We start from the raw sequence: 25,243 nt of genomic DNA, 5'->3' as shown, positions 1-25,243 counted from the left end.
AATAGCTGAAGTGTCTAAGAGGATTGAGGAATTGTGTTAGTGATAATAAGAAATAAAGTAAACAAAATATTTTTCAAGAGACAGTTTTCTCAGGAAAGGAAATTCAGTCATATTATATAACTCAGCTATTGCATTGCATAGTTGTAAGAACTGAATGCTAGTGAAATCCCAAAAATAGGATTTAACTATATTGGAGAATGGGGATGACATAAGGGGGAGGGGGTACCGAATCTGAATTCTTATTTTGTATAGTGGGAAGACAAATAAACTGAAAAAATTAGTAGTAGAAATCTTAATGTATTTTTAGAGATACAGAGATAATTACCAAAGAGAATCAGCCAAAAGAGTAGAAAATTGTTGTCAAGGTGAAGCAGGAAACGGGGAGGGGGAGTGGAAAGCAAAGGACTGCTGTTTTTCTTAAGTCTTGTAAAGCTTTTTGACTCATGAAAAATATAGACATGTATAGCTTTGACTTAAAAAAAAGAAAGCTAAATTAGGGTGAAAAGAGCTATAAAGACCTGGATTTCTCTGGGTCATCCATTTTCTTATTTTTCTTATCTTCAGCAACCTTTTTGAAGTTCAGTTTCCTTAATGGGGAAAAGATGATAATACATAGCCACAAAGGGAAGATTAAAAATGAGGTGATTTATGGTCCTCCCTGGTGGTGCATAGGGTTAAAGCACTGCACTGAGAAGCTTAAGCCACTTCCGCATGAGTTCGATCCCCGCCTACCCGCTACCCTGGAGGTGATCCACATGGCGTGGCAGACCTCTCCTGACCCTCCCGCTGCTCCCCTCAGCAGTGTACTTCGTAGATCTGCCTGTTATGCTCTCCACTCTGTCCCTGGTGAATCCTCTCAACCTCCACATCTCCGGCCTGTACCCCAGTTCTGTGTGAATAAATAAATAAATCTTAAAAAAAAAAATGAGGTGATTTAGGACCTGGCAAATAATACTACCTCATCAGATGTTATTCCCAACCCTCGTCCCAGTATTTTCCATGAGGAGGTAGGGACCACCTCCTTTGTTTTAGGCATGTTTTCCATAATGTAAGAAGAGAAGAAATTGTCCTAGTCCATCACTGCACCTTTGGAATCAACACCCTTTCTCAGCTATTTGTAGATAGAGTAAGAATTTGAGAAGAATTGAGAAAATTATAAAGTATTGGTTTGCGAACTTCAAGTTAAAAAAGGCACATTGATGCTTGGTGGGGAAAGAGCTGTGTTCACACTCCTTTTTCTCTGTCAACATAAATTTCAGTGTAGATGCCATTAAGGGAATCTCTTCCATAGGTAGAGAAAATGTTTGTCATACAGACTGATGAGTTGTAGAAATTTCATGGAACAAAGATCAGTAGAGTGCTTATTACTCTAAACCATTGACCAAAGTATCAGAATTCCTTCTGTTTTAAAGAATATCTTCTATCTTAGCTTTACTATTTTTGTTCCAACTTCTGTATGTTTCTTCCTGAATGGTTCAGAAAGCAGTTATGGTGAGGGGAAAAAAAGGACACCATGGAGGACTGTTTCCCTACTTTAGTGCATATTTGTGTGGTGCTTTACAGATTATAGTGCATTCCCAGTTACAACTTGACCCCATATAGCAATGATTCTAAATCTCTCATATCTCTAGCTCTGCAAAATTATGATCCAGCAACTCTTAAACAGGGTCTGATGATCTATTTTCGGTTTAGCCCACCTTGACTGATTCTAATGGACTGATAGGTTGGAAACTCCACTCCTACAGCATGTTGTACCCTAAGCACTCCAAATTGGGGCTGATGAGGGAGGAAACTGAGGTCCTCAGAACAGTTAAATGACTTTTTTACTTTTACCCATGAACAAGTTTCTAGATTAGACACGTATTCTGCACACCAACTCTGACTTTATTTTTGTTTAATTATGCTTTTTAATTTTGATTCTCTAACCTATAAATGGTCTTAGAAAAATAAATACATTTTATACAAGATATAGTCTTGGTTAAAAGTTAAGTTTGGAAACTTTGTTTTATAATATTTTATTCAGATGCAAAAGGAATTATAACATCAAATTAAAATTTTCAATAAACTTGTGTTCCCACACTAGGATGACACAACAAGTGTTAGGGTTTACCAAACCTGTAATAGTCACATATGAGGAAAAGCTGGTATTCCCCTAAAGAGTGGAAACTTGGATAATTTTGGGCACAGATGGTAGTTTGAGAGGTTGGTTTATCAAGCTACCTAAGGACTTTGAGGTCAGGACTTTGGAAAATTCAACAGTTGGAGTGAGAAATCATGTTACATGGTATAAATATATTTGTATCTGGTTTTAAACTGCTACCATTTTATACATTTCAGGTCACACCCTAAACATCTTGGGAATGACTGGAAATGGATATCTGGAAGTCTTTGAAAGCTTATTTATTTTCTCATTGGAGTTTTTCTAATAAAACAAGCTGTAACTTGCAGTTATTTGCTCAACAGCCTCTCTGTATCTTGAGGGAAATTAAAAGCAGGGCTATGAAGGGCTGTAGAATCCTATGCCAGTGGTTAAAAGCAAGTGTATGGCTATGTAATTATATATGCTTTTGCCTGTTCCCATTTGTCATTAGTCATATTTTCAAGGTTGAATGACTGCACAGCTGTTTAAACTGCAATTTAAGGAGAAAACAGGTCTTTTTGTGAAAAGGTCCTCTGTCTCCTGAAGTTCCTCTCCCTTTTCATAAATGAGTTTCTCCTCTTGAATAATGGCTTAGATCCCATACAATCAATGACTCAGAGATGCTTAGAGAGACAGCTTACCTGTTAACTCATGAGATTTTAACTATTTCTTTTTAAAAACAACTTTGCCCATTATGAATCTTGTAGAGACATTGATAGCTCATGTCAGTGTTTCTTCTTATGGGGGACCTTTTTAAGATTCCTGAAAGTAATTATTTTTTCAAACTTGCCTTTAAAGATCAGGAGATAAGTATAAGCTGTCATACTCTTGTGAAAGATCATTTATTGTCATAAATTTAGTAGAGAAGATTAGAAAGACTAATCCCACATTTAAACACTACCAGAGAGTTATTCTTTCCTGTTACTGAACAGTATGTAAGGGTTAACAGAGCAGAACATTAGATAACATTCTGACCTGGTTGGCTCACAGTCTCTTCAGAAAAGAAAAACAATTCTACTAAAATTCCTTAGTATTTTCTGCATTTCCTAGAAAAGTTCCCCTTTTTGGCTTTTATTTGGGAATAAAAAGAGTGGGCATCTTGTGACACAGGTGGTTTGCCTGTGTTACTTTTCCATTCTTTTCTTTGCAATAATATATATTTTTGCCCTCCCCCCCCTTTTTTTTTTTTTTGCAAAAGTATTTTGTCCCGGTTTACTGTCAAAGATGTACGAATTATAAAAGACAATCAAAACAGGACTTCAGGAATTGAAGTTGGAAAGAAAGTTAATTTAGCCTTAATTTCTTTCTCTAGATTTCATTATCACTCAGCTTATTTTTCCTATTTATTGCTTATTAACAATAAATGTTAGAAGTGTTTCTTCTAGCGCTTTTGTCTAAAATTGAATTCAGTTTTCATTTTTCTGTGCTTGGGTATCATTAATGTTTGCTTCTTATCTTGAAAAATTTGCCTGGTGAATCGTCTTTAACAAAATTACCTGGGTTACTTTGCTTATTAAAATGAAGGATTATCCCAGGCCAACTGATTAAGAAGAGCAAAAGTCTGAATGTTGCTTTCTTGTCTTTTGTGTTACATCCATGTAGCCCACTAGTTTTGTTGCTTCTGCCTTTATAATGTTTTTTTAAATTCATTCATCTTTTACTTCTTTGCCCTCATTTTCAAGACCTCATCTTTTACCCAGATTACAGTAATAGCATGCCCCCAATTTTCTCTTCCTTACCAGTTTGTATTTCCATGTTGGTGTCAAGGTAATCTTTCTAAAATATGTGTATTTCCTGCACGAAAATACCCCATTATCCCTCAGTGGCATCAAGTTAAAATCTAAATTTCTTAGAGTGACACTAGACACCTACTATAATTTGGCCATTACTGAATCTGCAGCATATAGTTTATGCAATGAGTGCACTCTAGAAACTGTAATTTATAAGTATCTTAGGCTATTTGTATTCGGTTACAGCTAATGGTGCCTTGTGAAAGCAGGTTTTGTGTCTTTTATTCTTTGCATAGTCAGCACTCAGGAAAAAAATATTTTTTTAAATGAATATATCCACTATGGCACCCTGGTAGATTATTTAGTTCCTGATTTTAATGACCAGTACCTTGATTTAGAAATTTCAAAGATTTTTGTCCCAGTTCATACTAGGTGTATACCTAGAGCTTTGTAACTCTAGGCAAATGGTTTAAGTTCTCAGAACCATATCAGGCAGATGGATATATAAATTATGGAAGATAAAGAATTGGTGAAAGAAGTATAAAAGGAACACAGCTCTATGGTAGTACTATTTCTATAGCCCCTTACTGCAGGCCAAAGTGCCTTATACATAAAGCAAGCAAATACTTGGTTTTTTCTAATTGAATTGGACATTAATGGAGTACATTATATTAAAATAAAAGTTTGACCTAGCAATTGGCAAACCTTTGTGGGAACTGGGAAACTTAGCCAAGGAAAGATAAAATTATCTCCCTTGAGCAGGCTGCCTGTCCCTCCTCCCCTAAAGTAGTTTCATTATTGAAGCAAAGGATCAATGAAAGAGGAAGCTGGGTCTGCCCAGTGATTTTCTGGGTACTTCCTCCTGAGTGGTCAATACAACCTACACATACCTGAACCCCACCTTGAGACAGGAACTTGCTGCCTTTCTTCTTGCAGAAAGAATGGGGACAACTACTGCCAAGGCCTGAAGGTAGTTGGGTGTAGGTATCCAGACTTCAGGAATACTGTCCTGGGAAGCTGGGGAGTGCTTTGTACTCTGCTTTCTCAGCTACTTCCTGGGCATCAATGACTTAAAAGTTTCACTTTTAAAAGAGTAAAACTGTAACTAGAAGAGTATTTCAAAGATTGCTCTAGCTTGAACCTCCTGAATTTAGGGGATGCGAATGGGTAACAAAAGGGGGGGCTAAGCAAAAGTGAAATTTGGATTTAGCATGTTGTGCTGTAAATAAAAACATTTCTTGGAGCCTGGCATATTTTCCAGAAGGCATACCAAAATATAATTGAAATGTGACTGCCTCTAAAATTGTGAATTTAATTTTACACTTAACAAATGCCAAAAAAAATGGAGGTACAAGCATCTTTAAAGTACAGGGTTCTAACATTTGAAATCTGTCCAATTTAATTAGTTGGGTCCCAGAGACTGTTTTCCTTTTTTTCAGTGGTCTGTGTCACTGGTCTATTACCCTGTTCTCTTCTTGGTTGTGAGATAGGATTAAATGTATCATTTATTTGCTTTTATTGACCTGAATCCTATCTCTTCAGCATACATTCATATTTCAGGAAGTAGGATACATCCACGTGGAATTCATTCAGTAACTTCTCTTAGTGACATTTGTGTGATCAAAGGCTCTACATGATTTATTTACATACGATGCAGCCATTTTTAGTTCTGCATTTATATTTTTAAAAACAAGAATGCACCTTCTTGATGGAACAGACATTACATTTTTAGACTCCTAAATTCCAGTACTTTAGAACAAAGAAGTTTCTTGGAAATTGAATCCATGCATCCTTTTTGTTTTGGACAGATAGTAGGTCCTAAAAGATTTAGTGACCTTGAACTAAGTTCATAGATTCAGTCAGTGATAGAACAAAGTAGACAATTAGATGAGTTTCCAACCCAAGGCTCTTGTTTGTCTCACATTTAAAATACAGATACGGTTTGGTCATGACATGAACGTTTTCAAACAGTGATACATGACTTTAACAAGTTAAAACCTCCAACATTACAATATTAGAATGCTTGTGGCTACTTATCCTTGTTTTTCCTTTCCTTTTTATATACTTGATTTTAATCTGTTTATTTTTTGTAAATGACATATACTCCTCCTTTAAATGATACAATGCCTAAAGTACTTCAAAAGTTAAACGGAATTATCATCTAACCCATATGTTGTACTAATGCTAACTGCTTTGGTCTCCTTAGTGTCTGTGTTTCTTTATGTCTTTGGCATAGTAGAGATGCTTGCTACATATCAGAGATGTTATTATGCTAACAGCATTTCATATTTTCATCCATCAGAAGTAGAAGCAAACTTCCTGAGTAAAATTATTTTCTTATTTCTTCAAGAAGTAATGACACTGTAATTAATCCTCATGAGAACTTTGAAATTGTCTTTAAGCCTGGTAAATGAATGAGAAATATCTTTAAATGAACGACTTTGGTTAATAGGATTGAAATATTATTTAGGTGTTTAAAAGAGCATTGTGATTTAAGGTCAGCTGTTTTCAACAGATGGGATCAGGACAACTGAATAAACATGCAGAAGAATGGATCTAGACCTCCACTTCAAACCATATCAAATTAACTCAATACAGATAAAGACTAAATTTTAATAGCTAAATGTTCTAATTTTAAAAGAAAAAGTTAAATTTAAAAATATTAAAGTAAAGCATGTTGGGAATAAAAGACTTTTTTAATAATATATGTACTTGTTTAGTCAGGATACATATACCAAGGACAATGGAATAAGAGTGAAGATACAGGGACTTCAAGCAACTAATCCATCCACTCTAAGAGACAGTTTTTTAGCACAGAAAGACCATTGCCATCTAGCTGGTTTCCCATCTCCAGCTTTCTCACTTCTTTTTTTTTTTTTTTTTAAAGATTTATTTATTTATTTGTACAGAACTGGGGTACAGGCCAGAGATGCGGAGGGTGAGAGGATTCACCAGAGACAGAGCAGGGAGCAGAACAGGCAGATCGATGAAGCACACTGCTGAGGGGAGCAGCGGGCGGGTTAGGAGAGGTCTGCCACGCCATGTGGTCACCTCCCGGGCAGGCGGGGATCGAACTCATGCGGAAGTGGCCCCAGTCTCTCAGTGCAGTGCTTTAACCCGCTGCGCCACCAGGGAGGGCCCTTCTCACTTCTTTTAATCCACCCTCTATACCAGTGGATCTGAGAATGTGAATTATGAATTAGCATAAGACCATGTTAGAAATGAAAACTCTTTGGGTCCTACTCTAGAACAACTAAATCATGACCACACCAGGAAGAGCTCCAGGTGATGCTCGTGCATACTGACCTTGGAGAACTGGTCTTCACTGGTTCCTTACAGTGTTAGTCAGAGCTCCTTAACATAGCTCAAAAGAGTAAAAAAAAAAAATATATATATATATGAAATTCTTAAAAGAAAATATGAATGAAACTTGATGACCTTGTTTATGTGATGCTTTCTTAGATGTCACACGAAAAGCACAAGCAATAAAAAAAAATTTTTTTTCATTAAAATTAAAAACTAGGTCAAAGGACATTATTACATGAAAAGAAAGCCTACAGAATGGAAGAAATGTATGCTAAGCTAGTAAAGGTCTTGTTGCTAGAATATATGAAGAACTCTTGAACAGTTGAAAGACAAATCATCCAGTTAAAAGGTGGGCAAAAATTTTGAATAGACATTTATCCAAAAAATATGTACAAATGATGAATAAGCACTAGAAAGATGTTTAACATCATTAGTTCTCAGGAAAATACAAGTCAAAACTATGGTGAGTTGCCACTGGATAGCTATAATTTTTAAATGGATAGTGAGTTAATGAAGATGTGGAGAAATTGGAACCCCTTGCTACTGCAAATGCAAAATAGTGCTGCTTCTGAAAAAACATTTTTGGCAGTTTATCCAAAAGTTAAAAGGTTGAGGAAAAGGGGGGGAATTAGACTATTATGCTATTAGGAAAAGGGCTTTTTTTATGGTAATAAAAGTATTCTGGTATTAGACATTGCTGATGGTTGCACAACATAGTGAATATGCTGAAAACCAGTGAAGTGTGTACTTGAAGTGGTAAATTTTGTTATATTAACTTTATCTTAATTAAAAATACTATTTTTTAAAAAGCATTATGGACCTGAAGACAAAATGAAAGATGTCATAAAAGATTGGAGACTGAAATTATAAAGTATTGTCAGTCACAAAGAACTGTAATAATTTGGTGTCCCCTAAAATGCCCTGTGAACAATTAAAGAACTAAAGAACTTTATCTGTGGTATAGTTTTTACAGCTGGATAGAGAGAGTCAGTCTTTAGATTACTCTTTGTTTAGAACCAAAGAGTGTGGTTAGAGATATTATGCAAATTGAGATGATAAAACCAAATTATCTATGGTGAATAAATTACCTGTAGTTCGGAAACAGCAGGGAAGTTGAAAGACTAATGGGGGTGGGAGCGTAGGACTGAAGGGATGTGATTTTTCTTTTTTAATATACAGTCCAACAGCAGCTCTCCCTAGATTTTGTGCTAAAATAAGAGCATTTTCACACATTTTAATTGCTCTGTGATAACAACAGTGTGAACTCCATCCACCAACATTTATCTATTTAATTTGGCTCTAATTTCAGTGTAGCAAGAACTCACCTTGTAAGTGGGAGTAACTGTCCGTTTAATAAAAAGAAATCCCTTCCCACATTGCTAGTCCTGTTGCATACCTCTGTAGTACAGTATTAATGACAAATAGCCTTTTATGTTTTTCCAGTTTTGTTATGTTTACGATCACTGTTTTCAAAATAACATCGTTATTGATTAGAACTGCTCCTTGAACAATGTTAAAGGTTTTTTTTGATTTTCAAAGATAAAGCTTCATGTTTCTGATTAGGATATTAGATTAGGTTTTCATGCCTCCAAAAACCTTTATGTGGAAATACTTTGTTCTGTAATATTCATGGTAAATTGTCTAGAACGTTCACACTTTTATTGTAATTAAGGTACAGTTTTAAAATGAGATTTAAAAGTTATTAACTAAATTGTTCTGATTATTTTCCAGACATATCATTTATTTCATCCGTTATAGTGATGCTACAGGACAGGGAGGAATGGATAAAAACATTGGCGAGCAACTCAATAAAGCTTATGAAGCCTTTCGACAAGCATGCATGGATAGAGATTCTGCAGTAAAAGAACTACAGCAAAAGGTATGCGATTGTAATTTAATTTTTCTTTATTTTAATCCTGGCAAATTGAGTCTGAGAGTCTGTTACAACTGAATAATACATTGTGAAAAACTGCCTCGGAAAACTGTTATTATTGAAACATGAGGCTAAATTAATGGGTGAAATTTGAGATTTTATTTGTTGTCTTTTAAAAACATTGTGACTTGTAGAAAGAGTAAATGGGTTCTTAAGGTGACTGTATTGAGAAAAGATAAAGAATGTTACCTTCCATAAATAATTCTTAAGTAAAATCACAGACTAAAAGAAGTATCACTGTCTCTGCTAGTTTTAATTTTTGGGTTTTTTTACATTGTTACTTGACTAGCAGATTACAAATTTTAGAATATCCTAGAACTAAATTTGTCACTAATTTTACAAAACTCTTCCATTCTTTAACTAAAACAGCTTAAAATAGACTATTTCAGTGAATTCTTCAATGGCTGTATTAAAAGTTTCAGATTTTTAAAATCATTTCTGTACACAACATTTCTGTTAATGATTTCAGTTTCGAAAGAAAGTAAATTGGGCGAAAGGTAGATCCAGGCAAAAATTACTTGGCTTAGTAGTTCCTAGGTATATATCTATTACTAGTCCAAATAAGAATAATGATCTTCTCATAGTGCTAAATTCATTCAAATTCTACATTCTATATTATCAAAATAAAGCACAATTATATTAGTATACTCTGTGACATGATGGCAGTGCTTTTTGTTTAATAACACTTAGTATTGATTAAGGAGTTCCCAATAACACCCACATGTATTCTGATTCTATGAAATGATTCACGGAACTTCACATAATTCATACTGTTTATAGCACTGACATGGTCAGATCATTAATGGAAATGATACCAGGTGAAGTATAGGTGAATCCATTTTCAGCCTTTCTGTGCATTCTACTCTCCCATGAAAGCATACCAACTTCAAAGTTCCTTCACATATGTGCAGGAATTTACAGGAAACTCCATTGACACTGAAGAATTCAGGGTTTTCACTAAGGCTGGTAGCATAGCCATCCTCTGTTAACCAAAATTCCACATACTTGGAACAAGAGTAGATGTGTTCATCTTAAATCTCATGGTACAATCTAGGTAGGCTGACCATCCAGTCACAACTTTATCATTTAGGAAATGTTTTCACTGCCAGTCAAGGGCCCATCTTGCAAGTGGGTGTTTTTGGACCTGTTATATTAAATTGTATCTGCATAGGCAGCTGAAAGTAGGGAGGGTCTTGTGCTAGATCTCCCCAAATCAAGAAAAAAACTTTTTAATCAGCCTGTGAAATTTTTACTGTCCTAAGAAATACACTAGTCATGCAGTTTATAGTTTTTTTCTATAATATATACTCTATAAAGGAGCTACACAGTTCTCTTCCTTCTTTCTAATTTATGCATCTATTATAAAACTAGCTGTTTTACACACACACACACAACTTTCCTGCATTCCACAGAAATCGTGATTCCCCTGTTGGTTTACAAAAGAATACTCCCAGTTATAAATGTATACTATAGGTCTTTATTAGGAGTGTCTAGGAGAGACAGAAGCATGATAATGACAGGGAGCTTGCTAGGATTAGTGAAATAAAGTTTAGAATTTGGATTTCTTTCTAATTCAGGTTTAAGGCATAATCACTTTGCCAAAACAAAACAAAAACAAGCCTGCTTTTATCCTTATTTTCCTATTAAGTTCATAAGATACATTGCAATCCTATACTTATTCAAAGAAAATGAGAAAACAAAAATTAGGGACAAATAAGTCTTGAATTATTTTTAGATTAAAGCAGAAACAGGAATTTCTCTCTCTATTCCTCCTCCTCTTCCTGCACGAGCCAGTGGTAAGCAAGTGAAGACTTGTAATTTAACCTGGTATCTAAGGTAGAAGCCTTTATTCATATCAGCTATTATCCCTAACGAGAGAAAGGGACATTTTCTAAGTTTATCATACACTCAGAAAAAAAAAAATGTATACTATAAATTTTATGTATTAAACTCAAAATATCTTGGCTTATTTAAGAAACATAATATTAAGCGTCTTATAAACTGGAGTGGGCCCTTGGTGAGATTCTGAGAATGCTGAAATAAAACATAACTTACAACTTTGAGAAACCAATATGTAAAGAACAAAGTTTTAATCATTGTTACCATAGTGTAGTTACCATAGTGTACAGAGTTGTACAATAGAAATCTGTGCAGGATAATGTATGAGCACAGAAAATAGGCACCTAACTTAGTCTGGAAAGATTAGGTCATAAATCCCACTAATCATGCTTAATACATGAGCATAGTTTTAAGAGGCACTCTAGGTAATTTGACCCTTCTCAATAAGACTAAGACCAAGTGTTTTAGAACCTTCTTCCCCCATCTCCTGCCAAGGTATACAAAATAGAGGACAAACAAAATTAAACTTAGTGCCCCAAGTAAAACAACAAATAAAGAAAACAGATAGCCCAATAAGAAAAATGGACAGAAGAGCCAAAATAGGCACTTTTCCTAAGAAGACATACAGATGGCCAACAGGCACATGAAAAAATGTACATCATCACTTATGAGAAATGTAAATCAAAGCCACAATGAGATACCATCTCATACCAATGTAAATAGGCCACATAAAAAATACCAGAAACAGTAAGTTCTGGCCAGGGTGTAGAGAAAAAGTAACCCTCTTAAGCTGTGTTGGAAATGTAAATTGGTCCAGCCCCTATGGAAAGCCACATGGAGGTTTCTCAAGACTAAAAATGGATTTGCCATACAACCCTCCAATACCACACCTAAGTATCTATCAAAACACACACACACACACACACACACACAAATTTGACAGGAAAACTGGGTTGTCCGTGTTTATAGCAGCACTGTTTACAATAGCCGAGACGTGGGAACAACCTAGGTGTCCAAAAATGGAAACGTGGATCAAGAAGATGTGATATGTATGCACTACCAGCAGTTAAAAAAGATAAAATCATGCCATATACAGCAACATGGATAGAACTGGTCAGGCCTGATTCCAAGTGAAGTGACAGGAGCTATATACCATAAGTGCTACTTACTTACTTGTGGAATAAATACAGGAAAAAACAATGGTTTAAAGTCAAACTTTAGAACCAAACCCTGAAAACTGACCATTGATCTTTGCCTTTGAAGGGGAGAAGGAGGAGGGTGAAAGCAGGGGGCTGGGGATCAGGGAAGAACACTTTGGACTAGAGGTGGGCTATGGGTGCTTTGGTAGAGGAAGGGCAGTGACTACACCTGTGGGAAAAAGGTGTGAATCAATATGTCAAAACACTAGGAAGGTTGTAAAACAATTAAAAGGCTTTTTTTAAATAAGGAAGTCACCCCCACTCCAAAAAAAAAGGGGGGGGAAGAAAGCAAGTAAGATACACATGGCTAGGAAGCAAGTATCATTTGCAGACGAGAAGGAAAAAAAAAAGAGAGAGAAGAAAAGACCACAAAAAGAGACTAAATGAAATGAAGGCAGGTGTGGAACACATTTCACAAGAAGAACTAAATGACAAAACAGAATTTTAGAAATCAAATTCTAAAGACTCGTGTACAAATCACATTGTTGGAAAGCGAGAGAAACAAGATTGGGGAAAAACGAGGAAGCTATGAGAAATATAATACTCTAAATTAGAAGAAGAGACATAAGGACAGTAGATATTCCAGAAGGTGATAGAGAGACAGGAGGAGAAACTCTAATCAAATATATAAATGCTGAGAATTTCTCATACCTGAAAGTGAAATAAGCATAGATGTCCAGGAAACATAAAGAACACCAAAATCTCTAAAATTGAAAATGACCTACACCAAGGCACAATATTGTTATCAAAAATCAAGCATAAATAAATCTTTTTTAAAAAATCAAAGATTAAAAATTTTACTGGCAATCAGAAAAGAATACACAAAGGTGTCCAAATTATAGTGGGTTCTGCTTGAGTTACCCATACGTAAGAAGTATTTTTTTTTTAAAGATTTATTCATACAGAATTGGAGTATAAGCCAAAGGTGCAGGGGTGGTGAGAGGCTTCACCAGAGACAGAGTGGGGAGCAGAACAGGCAGATCAGTGAAGTCTGCCATGCCATATGGATCACCTCTGGGGCAAGGGATCGAACTCTCACTGAAGTAGCTGCAGCCAGCTTGCAGTGCTGTGCCCAGCTTGCAGTGCTGCATCCTAACCCGTTGTGCCACCATGAGGGGCCCAAATGAAGTGTTTCTAAAGGACAAGAACCAGCCAAGAAGAGTCTCTTGCAAAAATTATCAATCAAATACCAAGGTGAAATAAAGGTCTTCCCAGTCTAGCAGGTATTAGTGTTTATCACTATAAAACTGTCCTACAAGAAATGCTGAAAGGAGGTCTACTACAAGAAAAGAAAACTCAAAAGTATAGTAATAATATGAAATTAAAATCAGAAACATGATCAAGAATGGCATTGCTCAACACAACATTAAAGGGAAGAAAGAAAAGAACAAAATCTGTATAGTTCAGTCTCCCTGAGTTGACACCAGCTCATAAAGGAGTTTTCAGACATATTAAGTATAAGAAGCTGAAAGAATCACTAGGGAAAGCCATCCAAATGAAAGAGCAGAAATAAAAAACAAATGGAAAAAAAGAAACAGCAGAAAGATAAAACAATCTAAAAAATAGATTAGCCCTGTTATTATCACTTAATTTGAATGGTATGAATTTACCAATTAAAAAAGGGCACACAGGCCCTCCCTGGTGGCGCAGCGGGTTAAGGCACAGCACTGAGAAGCTTAAAGCCACTTCCGCATGAGTTCGAATCCCGCCTGCCGGGGAGGTGACCACATGGCGTGGCAGACCTCTCCTGGCCCACCCACTGCTCCCCTCAGCAGTAAACTTCGTAGATCTGCCTGTTCTGCTCCCCACTCTGTCTCTGGTGAAGCCTCTTGCCGCCCCTGAGCCTCTGACCTGTACCCCAGTTCTGTATGAACAAATAAATCTTAAAAAAAAAAAGGGCACACAGATGACAGATTGTGTTAAAATGTTTCAGTCATCTGTACTTTGTTTGCAAGAAGCATATTTAAAACCAAAAGACAAAAGTTAAAGTAAAAGGTTGGCACAAGGTGCTTCAGCTGTAACTCAGAAAAGCTGAAACTGCTATTCTCATGTCTTATAAATTAGACTTCCAGCCAGCCAAAAAAGATAATCAGAGATGGAAACTGCATAATTATCAGGGAAACAATTCATGAAGAAGATGCAACTGTCATCAATATTTATATACCTAACAATAGTAATACCTAGTTATAAAAAAACTATTAACAGGCCTAAAACAACATATTGACAGAAAATACAATTATTTTCAGAAATTTCAACACACTGCTGGCAGTAAGGGATGGGCATTCCTGACATAAAACTTAATGAGGCCTTAAATGAAATATTAGACCAGATGGACTTAACAGATATTTTCAATGCTTTCCATCCCAAAAGAAGTGAATATACTTTAAATATATATAGAACATTCTCAAGGCTAGATCATGTGTTGGTACATAAAACGTTTCTCAGAAAATATATGAAAATAGAAATTATACTAAGCATCCTCTTAAATCATAGTGATATAAAGCAAAAAACTGTGGTTACAAAAAGAATCCCAGGATAAATCAAAGCCTATGGAGACTAAACAGAATGCTTCCAAACAACTCTTGTTCAAATTAAAAATCAAAAAGTACATAAAGAATAACTTTCATAATGAAACAACCAACCAAGTGCTCTGGGATGCTCTAAAAGTAATACGATGAGAGAAGTTCATAGCAATACAGATCCACAAATAGAAAAATTTCAAACAAATACTTAACTTTGCAACTAAAGGAATTAGAAAAAAAAAATCCAAAGTCACTAAAAGGAAGGAAATAATACATTTTACTATACCATAACAATGAAATATATGGGAGTAAACTTAAAGGAGGTAAAGGGCCTATAGATTTAAAAAAAAAAAAAAAGGCTGTTTTTGTTGTTGTTTGCATAGAAAAACTGGGGCATGGCCAGAGGTACTGGGGGTAAGAGGTGAGAGAATTCATCGGTGACATAGTTGGGGGTAGAATAGGAGGATTTACTAAAATACACTGCTACAGGGAGCAGTAGGAAAGACTGGAAAGGTCTGCTGTAACATATGTGTGTCAGCCCCTTGGCAAGGGCTCAAACTCAGGCCTTAGTGATAGCACTTAGACTTACCCCTAGACTACCATGGAGGACCTTGAAGGCTCTTTAAAGGAAAAAGGACACAGAGTAATGAAAATGTGTTCCATAACAATAAATGTTAAGTTATAAGGACTGTGCTGTCAGATTTATTCTAATTTTGACCCATCTGAGATGTAAACTCTAGGCCTCAGAGCTTACATTACCTTTAAAACCGTATAAATATGTTTGTAGAAGTTGTATGAAGAGATAAAAAACCTTTATCGCAGGCACTATTTGATTTTTTTCTTCCATGAATAAGCATCATTAAAATACTACTTCAGGCAAGTTTTTGATTCAAGACAATAACAACCAAAATACCAATGACTTTTTTGTAGGAAATAGAATAGCTATAAAGTTTGTATGGAACCAGAAAAGGCCCCAGATAGCTAAAGCAATTCTAAGAAAAATGTAGATATCACATTCCTGACTTTATACTATACTATAAAGTATACTGTACTAAAAGTATACTATAGTGTACTATAAAGTATAGTATAGTATACTATACTAATACTATACTATAAGTTTATACTATACAAAAGCAGTATTGAAAACAGTTTGGTATTGGTACAAAAACAGAAACATAGACCAATGGAATAGAATAAAAAGCACAGAGATTAAACTATACATATATTTATATATATGGACACTTTGGCAAAGGGGCCATGAAGCCATGACCATACAATGAAGATGGGAAAATCTCTGTAATAAATGGTACTGGCCAACATGGATAGCAGGAAAAAAAAAAGGAAAGGAAAGAAACTAGACCCATACTTAATTCCATACACATAAATTAATTCAAAATGGATTAAAGATTTGTTAATAAGAACTTAAACCATTAAATACTTAAAGCATTGGGGAAATAATACAGAGCATCCATTGCAAAGATGGAAATTGGAAACTAGCAAAATTAAACAAGTACAACTGCTTTATACAGTAGAACAGCAGCAAATCAGGCATCCTAATCATAAAATGGGGAAATCACTTAGGTAGACGCTATCCTAATGGAGATATTCAGATGGCCTACAGATACCTGACACTGTTCAGCATCACTTATTATAAGGGAAGTTCAAATCAAAACCACAATGGGCTATCACCTAATCCCCGTGAGAAAGGCCTATATCAAAACAGAATGGAAGCAAAAAATGTTGGTGAAGATATAGTAAAAAGGTAATATGCATATACTGTTGGTGGGACTGCAATTTGGTTTCACCTCTATAGCAAATGGTATGAAGGGATCTTTAAAAAGTAAAAATGGGAATTCTATATGATCCAACAAAACCTTTGCTACTTACCCAGAAAACACAAATTCTGATACCAAATTTATTTATTCTGTGTAGCAACACTTTCTTCAATGTTACCAATGATCCAACCTGAGTCCCTATGAACAGGTAACAGGGTAAATAAATCATGGAGTACATATTCAAAGGCATACTACTCATCTATTTTAAAAAGGATGAAGGTAGGGCCTTTTGGAACAAAATTTTGGATTGAGGTGATTATTGCTAAGTGAAATAATTAGAAAGTAAAAGACATATTGGATGGTTCCACTTAATTGTGGAATATAAGTAACCAAAAATAGCATAGACTGGCAAAGTACAGCAAAAGCAAACCTTAGACTTAGTGAAAAACATACTGCTTACTAGACAGAGCATAGAGCAGGGGAGACTGGAGTAGGGAAAAGAAGGGGATACAACATTGGCATAGGAGGTTTGGTAAAGCATGTGTACATATGGAGAAGGAGTAATTTAACCCCAAAGTTAATATAGACATTACTGATTGATTAATTTAAAAAAGTGAAAAAGAGCACTGTCTGAAATGAAAAGGCAACCCCGAGATTGAGTGGAAGTACTTGCAGATCATATATTTGATATTTAGAATTTATAAAGAACTTTTACAGATAAACAACAATAATCAAAACAAATATCCTAATTTTTGAAAATATGCAAGGACTTGAATAGACATTCTCAGAAGGTGTATAGATGATCAGTAACCTCATTAGTCATTAGAGAAATTAAAATTAAAATCACGAGGCCCTCCCTGGTGGCGCAGCGGGTTAAAGCACAGCACTAAGAAGCTTAAGCCACTTCCGCATGAGTTTGATTCCTGCCTGTCCTGGAGGAGATCCACAAGGCGTGGCAGACCTTTCCTGACCCGCCCGCTGCTCCCCTCAGCAGTGTACTTTGTCGATCTGCCTGTTCTGCTCTCCACTCTGCCTCTGGTGAATCCTCTCATCCTGCACATCTCTGGCCTGTACCCCCGTTCTGTATGAATAAATAAATAAATCTTTAAAAAAAAAATTGAAATCACGAGTTGCCACTTCCCCCTCATTGGAGTGGCTGTTGTAAAAATTAAAATGTCTAAAACTCAGAATAAATATTGGCAAGGATGTGAAGAAAGTAGAACTCTCACACATCATTTATATGGCATTGTAGTGTGGTGAAGACATTATGAAAAGTCAAAAGGAAAATTAAGCATAGTTTCTGGGTGTGGTTTTTGTTTTTTGTTTTTTTTTTGTTTTGGCTAGAAGAATGGCACCTTTGTAGGGCTGAGGTGTAGGCAATGAGAGGATTACCAGAGACAGAGTGGAGAACAGAACAGGTGGACCTATTGATATGCACTGCTGAAGGGAGCAGGGGGTGAGACAGTTGAGGTCTGCAGTACTTTGTGGGTCAGCTCCTTGGCTAGTGATGGAGTTGAGGCTTTTGTGGTGATAGTACTGTGAATTAACCCCAGGTCACCAGGATGGCCCAACCATAGATTTTTAAGATTCACCAATATCATTTCTGATTGTTTACTCCAGATAAAGGGAAAAGCAGGGACTCAAAGAGATATTTGTACACCCACGTTCATTGCAGCCTTCTTTACAATAGCCAAAAAGTAGAAGCAGCCCAAGTGCCCACATTGATGGATGTATGAAAAAACAAAATTTTGTTTATATACACAATGGAGTATTTTTCAGCTTTAAAGAGGAGGAAATTCTGACTCTTAGTACAACAGGAATGAATCTTCACATTGTGCTAAGTTAAACAAACCTGTCGCAAAAGTAGATCTTGTTAGATTCCAAGTTGTACCTAGCAGTCAGATTCTAGAGACAGAGCTGCTAGTGACTGGGGAAAAGATAATCATGAGTTTGTATTTAGCAGCTATAGAATTTCATTTGGGGAATATGAAAAAGTTCTGGAAATGGATGGTGGTGATAGCACCACTGCAATGTGTGTGTACTTAATGGTACAACTGCACACTTAAAAATAGGTAAAATGACAAATTTTATGTCATATATATTTTACCAAACTTTAAAAAATCTGTTAAAAAAAAAGAATTGGTGTAGCTAGATTCTCTTACTAGCTATATTTTATTACTGTTCCTCTGTCATTCAACAGTTTGTACAAACTCACCATTCTTCTACCACTGAACTGTCCTTACTCCAAGACAGTTCTTCTCACAGTGTTTCTTCTAGTTCACTGCAATTTAAGACTCAGAAGCTCTTCTTTGAGAAGTCAGTGTGCTATATCCATTTAAGAACATTCTGTCAAGCAAAGACATCCAAGTATCCCAAATTAATAAGGGAGACAAAGCAGACAGGTAAGTGATTTTTTTCTTAAGTATTTTCAGCTAAAATTACAAAAGCAGCACATGCTTATTGGGAAAAAATGCAAATAATTGAAGATAGTATATAGTGATGATCCTTTCCTCATTCCCTTGGGATAATGTTTGCTAGTAATGTGATATATATCCTTCATAATTTTTCAAAAAATGGAAACATGCTAATCTAAAAAAGGATCTAAATTTTTTAAATGGCTTCATCTTCACCATCATCACCACAGATTTATTGAGGTTTATATTTGTCAAAGTATTTTATAGTCATCTAATTTAATGAAGTCTATGAGGAAATACTGTTTTCATTTTTCAGATGAGGGAAGTGAACTGCAGAAATAACTTGTTCACAATCACACAGCTAAGTAGTCAAGATAGTTGAAATAGAATTTAAAAAAACATTGGCTTGATCATAGGTTTCATGTCTGTGGCTTACTTGCCTAATGTCATTGATAATCTTTTAGGTTCACATATATAGTTACTTCATTCTATTTAATTGCTAACTGTCTGTTCCTTAAAACACTTACTTTTTTACATTCCCGACACTATATCTGATTTTTCTTGTTCCCTCGTAGACCCACATCCTAAATGTCCTATGTAGGTTTATTCTCTACTTCCAGACTATTAAATAACAGAGGTTTTCATGGTCTTTGTTTCTTTCTTCCTATCCCTGAATAGTGTATCTCATCTTTTTCTGAGGCTTCAGATAACTGTGACAATGACTTCTAAATTTATCTTCCTACCTATCTTCCTATCAGACTTGCTCTCTGAGCTCTAGTTCATTGCTATTTTGGAAGTCCAGCTAAACAGAACATCTAAACCTGAACTTAAATATATCCACTATTTTTTTCTCACCTGTAACATTTCAGAGGAATAATGAGTTTTATAAGGTGTTATGTGGAATAGTGCTGTTTTTTATTTCTCCTAAATTACCTCATCTTAAATTTCAAAGACTAACCCTAATGCCTACTATTGATCATCAAGTATATTTATTTCCCCTGATCCTTAGGCATTGTTTTCCCCTTTTAGTTCTACACCACAGTTTTCATTGTTATATGTAGGCATTTGCCATCATGCCATTAAATCATTTAGAATTGTGTTAGATTCCTTAGGAAAACTATTCTCAGCCTTTTCCTCCAGGATAGCCTTTATTCTGAAGGTATACCCACATTTAGAAGTCCTCTGACTGTTCCAAAATAGAGAGATTTTAATCACCATATCCCCTCACACACAACTTTTCATATGCTTACAAAATAAGAAAAGAGATTATTATATAGGGTAGTGGAAGACTTGGTTTTGCCCCTGAATGAATTGTACCAAAATGCCAGATAGTGCTTATGCCATTTGCTTTTTCTCCTTCAGTTCTTAAATTCATGTTACTTAATAAAACAAAGCTAACATTTAATAAATGAGAGCATTTTAAAAGTGTCACATACTTTACATGTAAATTCTCCGGTCCCTACAGAAAAGTCATTGTGAGCCTCATTTTAAAGTTAAGAAACTGACTCATAAATAGTTAATTTTTCATCTTAAGTGACAATATCTGTACTAAAGTAGGTTTACCTTTTTCCAACATTATGTACATTATAATTACCTAGCTGATTCACAGCCCACCTCAGGTTTTTTCAACTTATTCCCCATTCCTTTGAATAACCTAATACAGTCTCCTCTTTTCTTGGATTAATCCTTACTTAGTGAGGATACTCTTACCTAAAGAAAGTAGAATGTAAAATTGCTATTAATACTCATTTATCCTAGAAACAATTTATAATGTGCCAAAAACATAATACATGCAAGGGATTCAGAGAGAATTAATACATAGACACTAACTTAGTGTTTACAATGTAATATTGCTTTTTCTATTTCTTGCCTTGTGTAATCATTCATGTATACCCACATTTAGAAGTCCTCTGACTGTTCCAAAATAGAGGGAGATTTTAATTACCATATCCCCTGACACAGACAACTTTTCATATGCTTACAAAATAAGAAAAGAGATTATTATATAGGGTAGTGGAAGACTTGGTTTTGCCCCTGAATTAATTATTGTAGAGGATGAGCTGTTGTCACAAGAGACAAATAATGTGTTTAAATAACATAGGCATTTTTTTTTTTCTTATGACCCGAGGTGAGTAGACTAGGTCTAGTTGGTAAACAGCTTCACAGTTCTTAACATAAGGTGTCCCTCTCTAGAATCACATTGACTGTATAATTGTTACCATTTTCTTGGTAGTTGAGAAGAAAGAGAGAAGCAGGAAGAGCACACAACTTCCTTTTAGTGATATGGTCCAAAGTTTGTACAGTATATTTGTATTCAAATGGTCACCTGGGACAGCTGGTTTGTTCTATACCTGGACGATCATGTGCTCAGCTAAAAGTTTGTATTACTAAAAAGGATAAAAATGTATGTGAGGGAGTAGTTTGCAGCTTTTGCCAATATTTTGGTTAAACTAGGCTAAAGATTCTATGATGTAAGATTAAATATTTAATCTGTTCTTTATATTTTATCTATTTCTATTACTCATACCAAGTTGCTTGTCAGTCTGTTTCTGCCACTGTTCTGTGGGAGAAACCAAATATATTTAATAAAGACTTAATTAAGTACACTTTTTTGTTTATTTGACCTCCTCCACAAGGGACCAGTAAGTAATAAAATAGTAAAAGTATCTGAAAATCTTTAAACTGATTCCCATTTAAAAGATTACCATATTCATAAATTATTAATTTACAGAAAACATTCTGTACTGCTTCTTGGTGATTCAAAATTATTATATCATCAAAAAATAGAAGTTTTCTTGTTGAGAAGACAACTATTATTTGCCTCTTTTTGCCCAGACTTGATTCAAAGAGAAAATAGGTAAATAAACAAACAAATAAACAAACAAATGGAAAAAAAAAGCAATGTCTTATATGGAAAGGAAGTAATCTAATTCTTTGTTCAGTTCACCTTTAAATTGTCCTTTTTGGGTGTTTATTAGAAAGAAATTGTCCTTTTTGAGGTGTTTATTAGGAAGGTGGTGAAAGAGAATATCTAAAACTACTTTATTTGATAAGTAAAGGACCTTATTAACTAACCAATGAGTCTATGGAGAAGGCCTCAAACAAAACTAAGTGTGACTTCTATCTTTTTATCATAAATTACAGATTTTAACATTTTTCTGACAATAAATATAAAGCTATAAGGCTTGTGCTGCCATATTCTAGAGCTAATCTTGGCCCATCTGAAATGTAAACTCAGCCTCAAGGCTTATATTACCTCTAAAAGTTTATAAAATAGTTTAAAGAATTACATGAAAGCATAAAATGCCTTTAGGTACTACTTTATTTTTTTAAATATCTTTAAGTTCTTTCAAGATGTAAATGACCTCATTATTGCTTACCATGTATCTCTGTAAAGTGTGCATGGAGAAGTTTACTCATGTTTTTTTGTTGTTGTTATTTGCTACTGAAGTTACTGATGTTAGAAATAAAGGTGCTTCTGGCTATTTCTGGCTATTTCTGTTCTAAGCTTTATTATGTACATTGTCTGTAGACTTGCATAGTATTTACTATACATTTACACCTATCAGATTTTGAAATGTTTATATCCTTTAAGATTTTTATTTCCAGAAATATGTCCTGCCAAAACTTCTAGACAATGCTAGTATATGTATATACATTCAAGGAAATTCATTAATAGGAATGTTTGCTATTCATTTTAAAGATATTTTGAACAGTTAATCAGTATATTTTATCAAGAGTTGTTAATGAGAGTAGGCTCGCAATAAGAACCATACATGTTCTTCATGGACTGGGTGGCACTGTTAATAAAGCAGAAAATAATCAAACAATCTCATATGTAAAGTTTTGAACTCTGATAAATATTGGGAAGAAAAGCATACTGCTATTAGAATGTCTGTGAGGCACTTAACCTAATACAGGCAGTCATAGAAGACAATCTTAGTGATTTTTTTTAAAGGCAGAGTTGAGGGCTGTCCAGTTACAAGCATTGTTATAAAGACTTGTTAGCCTAGAAGAACTGAATAAATAAGGGAAACAATGCAATGAGAAGAGTTAGAACAAGACTATGTTGGGTTTTTGAAGTCATATTGATAATTTGGTTCTTCAGTTTTCTGGAGGAGAGAGGTGGATGGGAAGGAGTGTTATGATTATATTTGCATTTTGCAAAGAACACAACTATAGTTTAAAGAATAGATATTATAGAGTTAGGGGGAACAGTTAGACCATTGCAATGATTATAAGTTGTGAGTGCTTGAACCGTGATTGGCTGTGTAAAACATGAAAATGTGGAAAGGTTTAAGGGCTATTTAAGATTAAAATTAACACTTGAAAATGGGTTGGCATTAGAATAGTTGGATGTCAAGATTGTTTTAGCCTCTAGAAAGATAGTACTACTGTCATATACTAACAAAGGAGAATGGAAGTTGGAGGGAAGAAATATCTGTTTTGTTTTGTTTTTTATTTTTAAGATTTATTTATTTATGTATACAATAACTCGGGTACAGGTGGAGTTGCAGGGAGTGAGAAGATTCACCAGAGACAGAGTGGGGAGCAGAACAGGTGGACTGACTGAAATACAGTGCTGAGGGAAGTAGCAGGCAAGACAGGAGAGGTCTGCTGCTCATTTGGGTAGCTAGCTCCCTGCCCAGTGATTGAACTCTTTCTGTAGTGTTTGCCTATTGCTTTATAGAACTGACATTTAACCCTATAATCCTTTGAGCCACCAGGGAGGCCGAAATAGCTTTTTAAGTAAGTAAAATGTGAAATGCTCTCCCACTAGCTCTTGGCCAAATGGGTCATCTTAGAGAAATGGTCTGAACTTAAAGGAGAAATCTGAGAGTCTGGCATATAATCAGCCACTGGAAGTGATGTTGCATAAAGCAAGAGTAGCATATAGAAAACCTTAGTAAGCCTAGATATACACATATGAAATGCCATAGTGATTATTTAGGGACTTGAGCTTTGGGGTCAGGCAAACCTTGACTCACATCATATCTCTACCACCTGCTGAGTAGAGCTGTGAGAAATAACCTCAGATACATTTAGAATTGAATATAATAAATAAAGCCTTCTGATTTTGGTATACAGTAAGTATTTAGTGAAGTGATCAAGTGGTGATAATGTTGTAGAAAGTTTGATTACACAACAGTTCCTATTTAAAAAAAAAATTAAAACCATACATATGTACCCAGAAGTTCTGAAAAGGTGTCAGGGGGGCTACAAACAGACTGAAACTGTCACTTTTTTGTACACATCTGAAGTTTGGTGGTGGTGGTGGTGGTGGTGATACCGGATGCCATTGTTTTTGCCTTTTTTCCAACAAATGTGCTACTGTTGTAATTGTTTGAAAACTTCTAGTTGCTCTTTAGTTATTTCTTAGTCTATTTTCTTTGTAAACTGAACAGCCAGGGGTTTTTGTTTGTTTGACAGAATGTTTTTGATTCAATGGAGATGTCACACTGATTTCTCTGAGTCTTCTAAGAGTCTTCCCAACTTCTGAGTCTTAGGTCGCAAAGAAGTAGAAGAACAGAGAAAACTGGTTTAATGCATGGGGTGGTTGTGTGGTAAGTCTGGTGGCCCGTGGTCAGTGGTAATCAGATGTACAGTTAATGGATGTATGCACTTATGAGCAGTAGTAATACATTTTATACATATACCTTGCTTGTTGTAAAAGGAACTAGCTTATGTGCCAGATACATCATATCCACTATCATCTTTCTTTCTTTCTTTTTTAAGATTTTGCTTATTTTTGTATAGAAGAACTGGGGTATAGGCCAGAGATATGGGGGTATAAGAGGATTCGCCAGAGAAAGAGCGAGGAGCAGATTTAACCTCTAGGTCAGTAGGGAGACCCTGGCTTATCATCTTCAGTCTTGCAGTGAATTATTTTTATATCAAAGAAAGAGACCAGGACTCAAAGAAACTAAATTAATCAGGACCAAAACAAGGTAAAATAAAAATACTTGCCATAGTATGGTATGGTATGTTGAGAAATTGGTGCAGCACCGTTGCTTATTAGTAATCAGATTGGTAATCTGATCTGTCAAATTGCACATCTCCTAGATAAATTTTGGTGTTTGGAGGGTAAGGAAGCACATATAGGATGGTTGAAGAATGAGTTGATGCAAACCAGGATCTCTGAGTTGTTAATTCTTTATAACTTCATATGTTTTTAACTTAGAGTTAATGTTGATGTTCAGTTTACAAACGTTTTAAGATGAGTTTTAATTAGAGTCTGAAGTGCTATGTATTAAAGTGAATTTAATTATCTTCCTTCATGAATTGGAACTCCCTATAGAGCACTTGTGCTGTCAGTATTTGTGTTAATCAAGCAATTTTTTCAATAAAACTTTCATCTTTTTGTTAATCTTGGAACAGTTTGAAA

The 25,243-nt window shown here is 35.2% G+C and overlaps 1 protein-coding gene across 4 annotated transcripts in view; it reads left to right on the top strand.

Annotated features, from left to right (window-relative positions):
• TANK (TRAF family member-associated NFKB activator) overlaps positions 1 to 25,243 on the top strand; it is a 66,545-nt gene that overhangs the window by 6,641 nt on the left and 34,661 nt on the right. For 3 of the 4 annotated variants that reach the window (XM_012728774.1, XM_004674611.2, XM_012728784.1), the window contains exon 2: positions 8,908 to 9,055. In XM_012728774.1, coding sequence (XP_012584228.1) covers positions 8,957 to 9,055 — 99 coding nt within the window. In that variant the 5' untranslated portion in view covers positions 8,908 to 8,956. Of the gene's footprint in view, positions 1 to 7,483; positions 7,526 to 8,907; positions 9,056 to 25,243 lie in introns of those variants that run through there. The other variant, XM_012728778.1, reaches the window with a different exon arrangement.

The sequence above is a fragment of the Condylura cristata genome, unplaced genomic scaffold (genome assembly GCF_000260355.1).
Source record: "Condylura cristata isolate star-nosed mole 26May11 unplaced genomic scaffold, ConCri1.0 scaffold00002, whole genome shotgun sequence".
NCBI lineage: Eukaryota > Metazoa > Chordata > Mammalia > Eulipotyphla > Talpidae > Condylura > Condylura cristata.
Note: the sequence above shows the minus strand (reverse complement) of the source record. Positions and strands in the feature narration are given on the sequence as shown.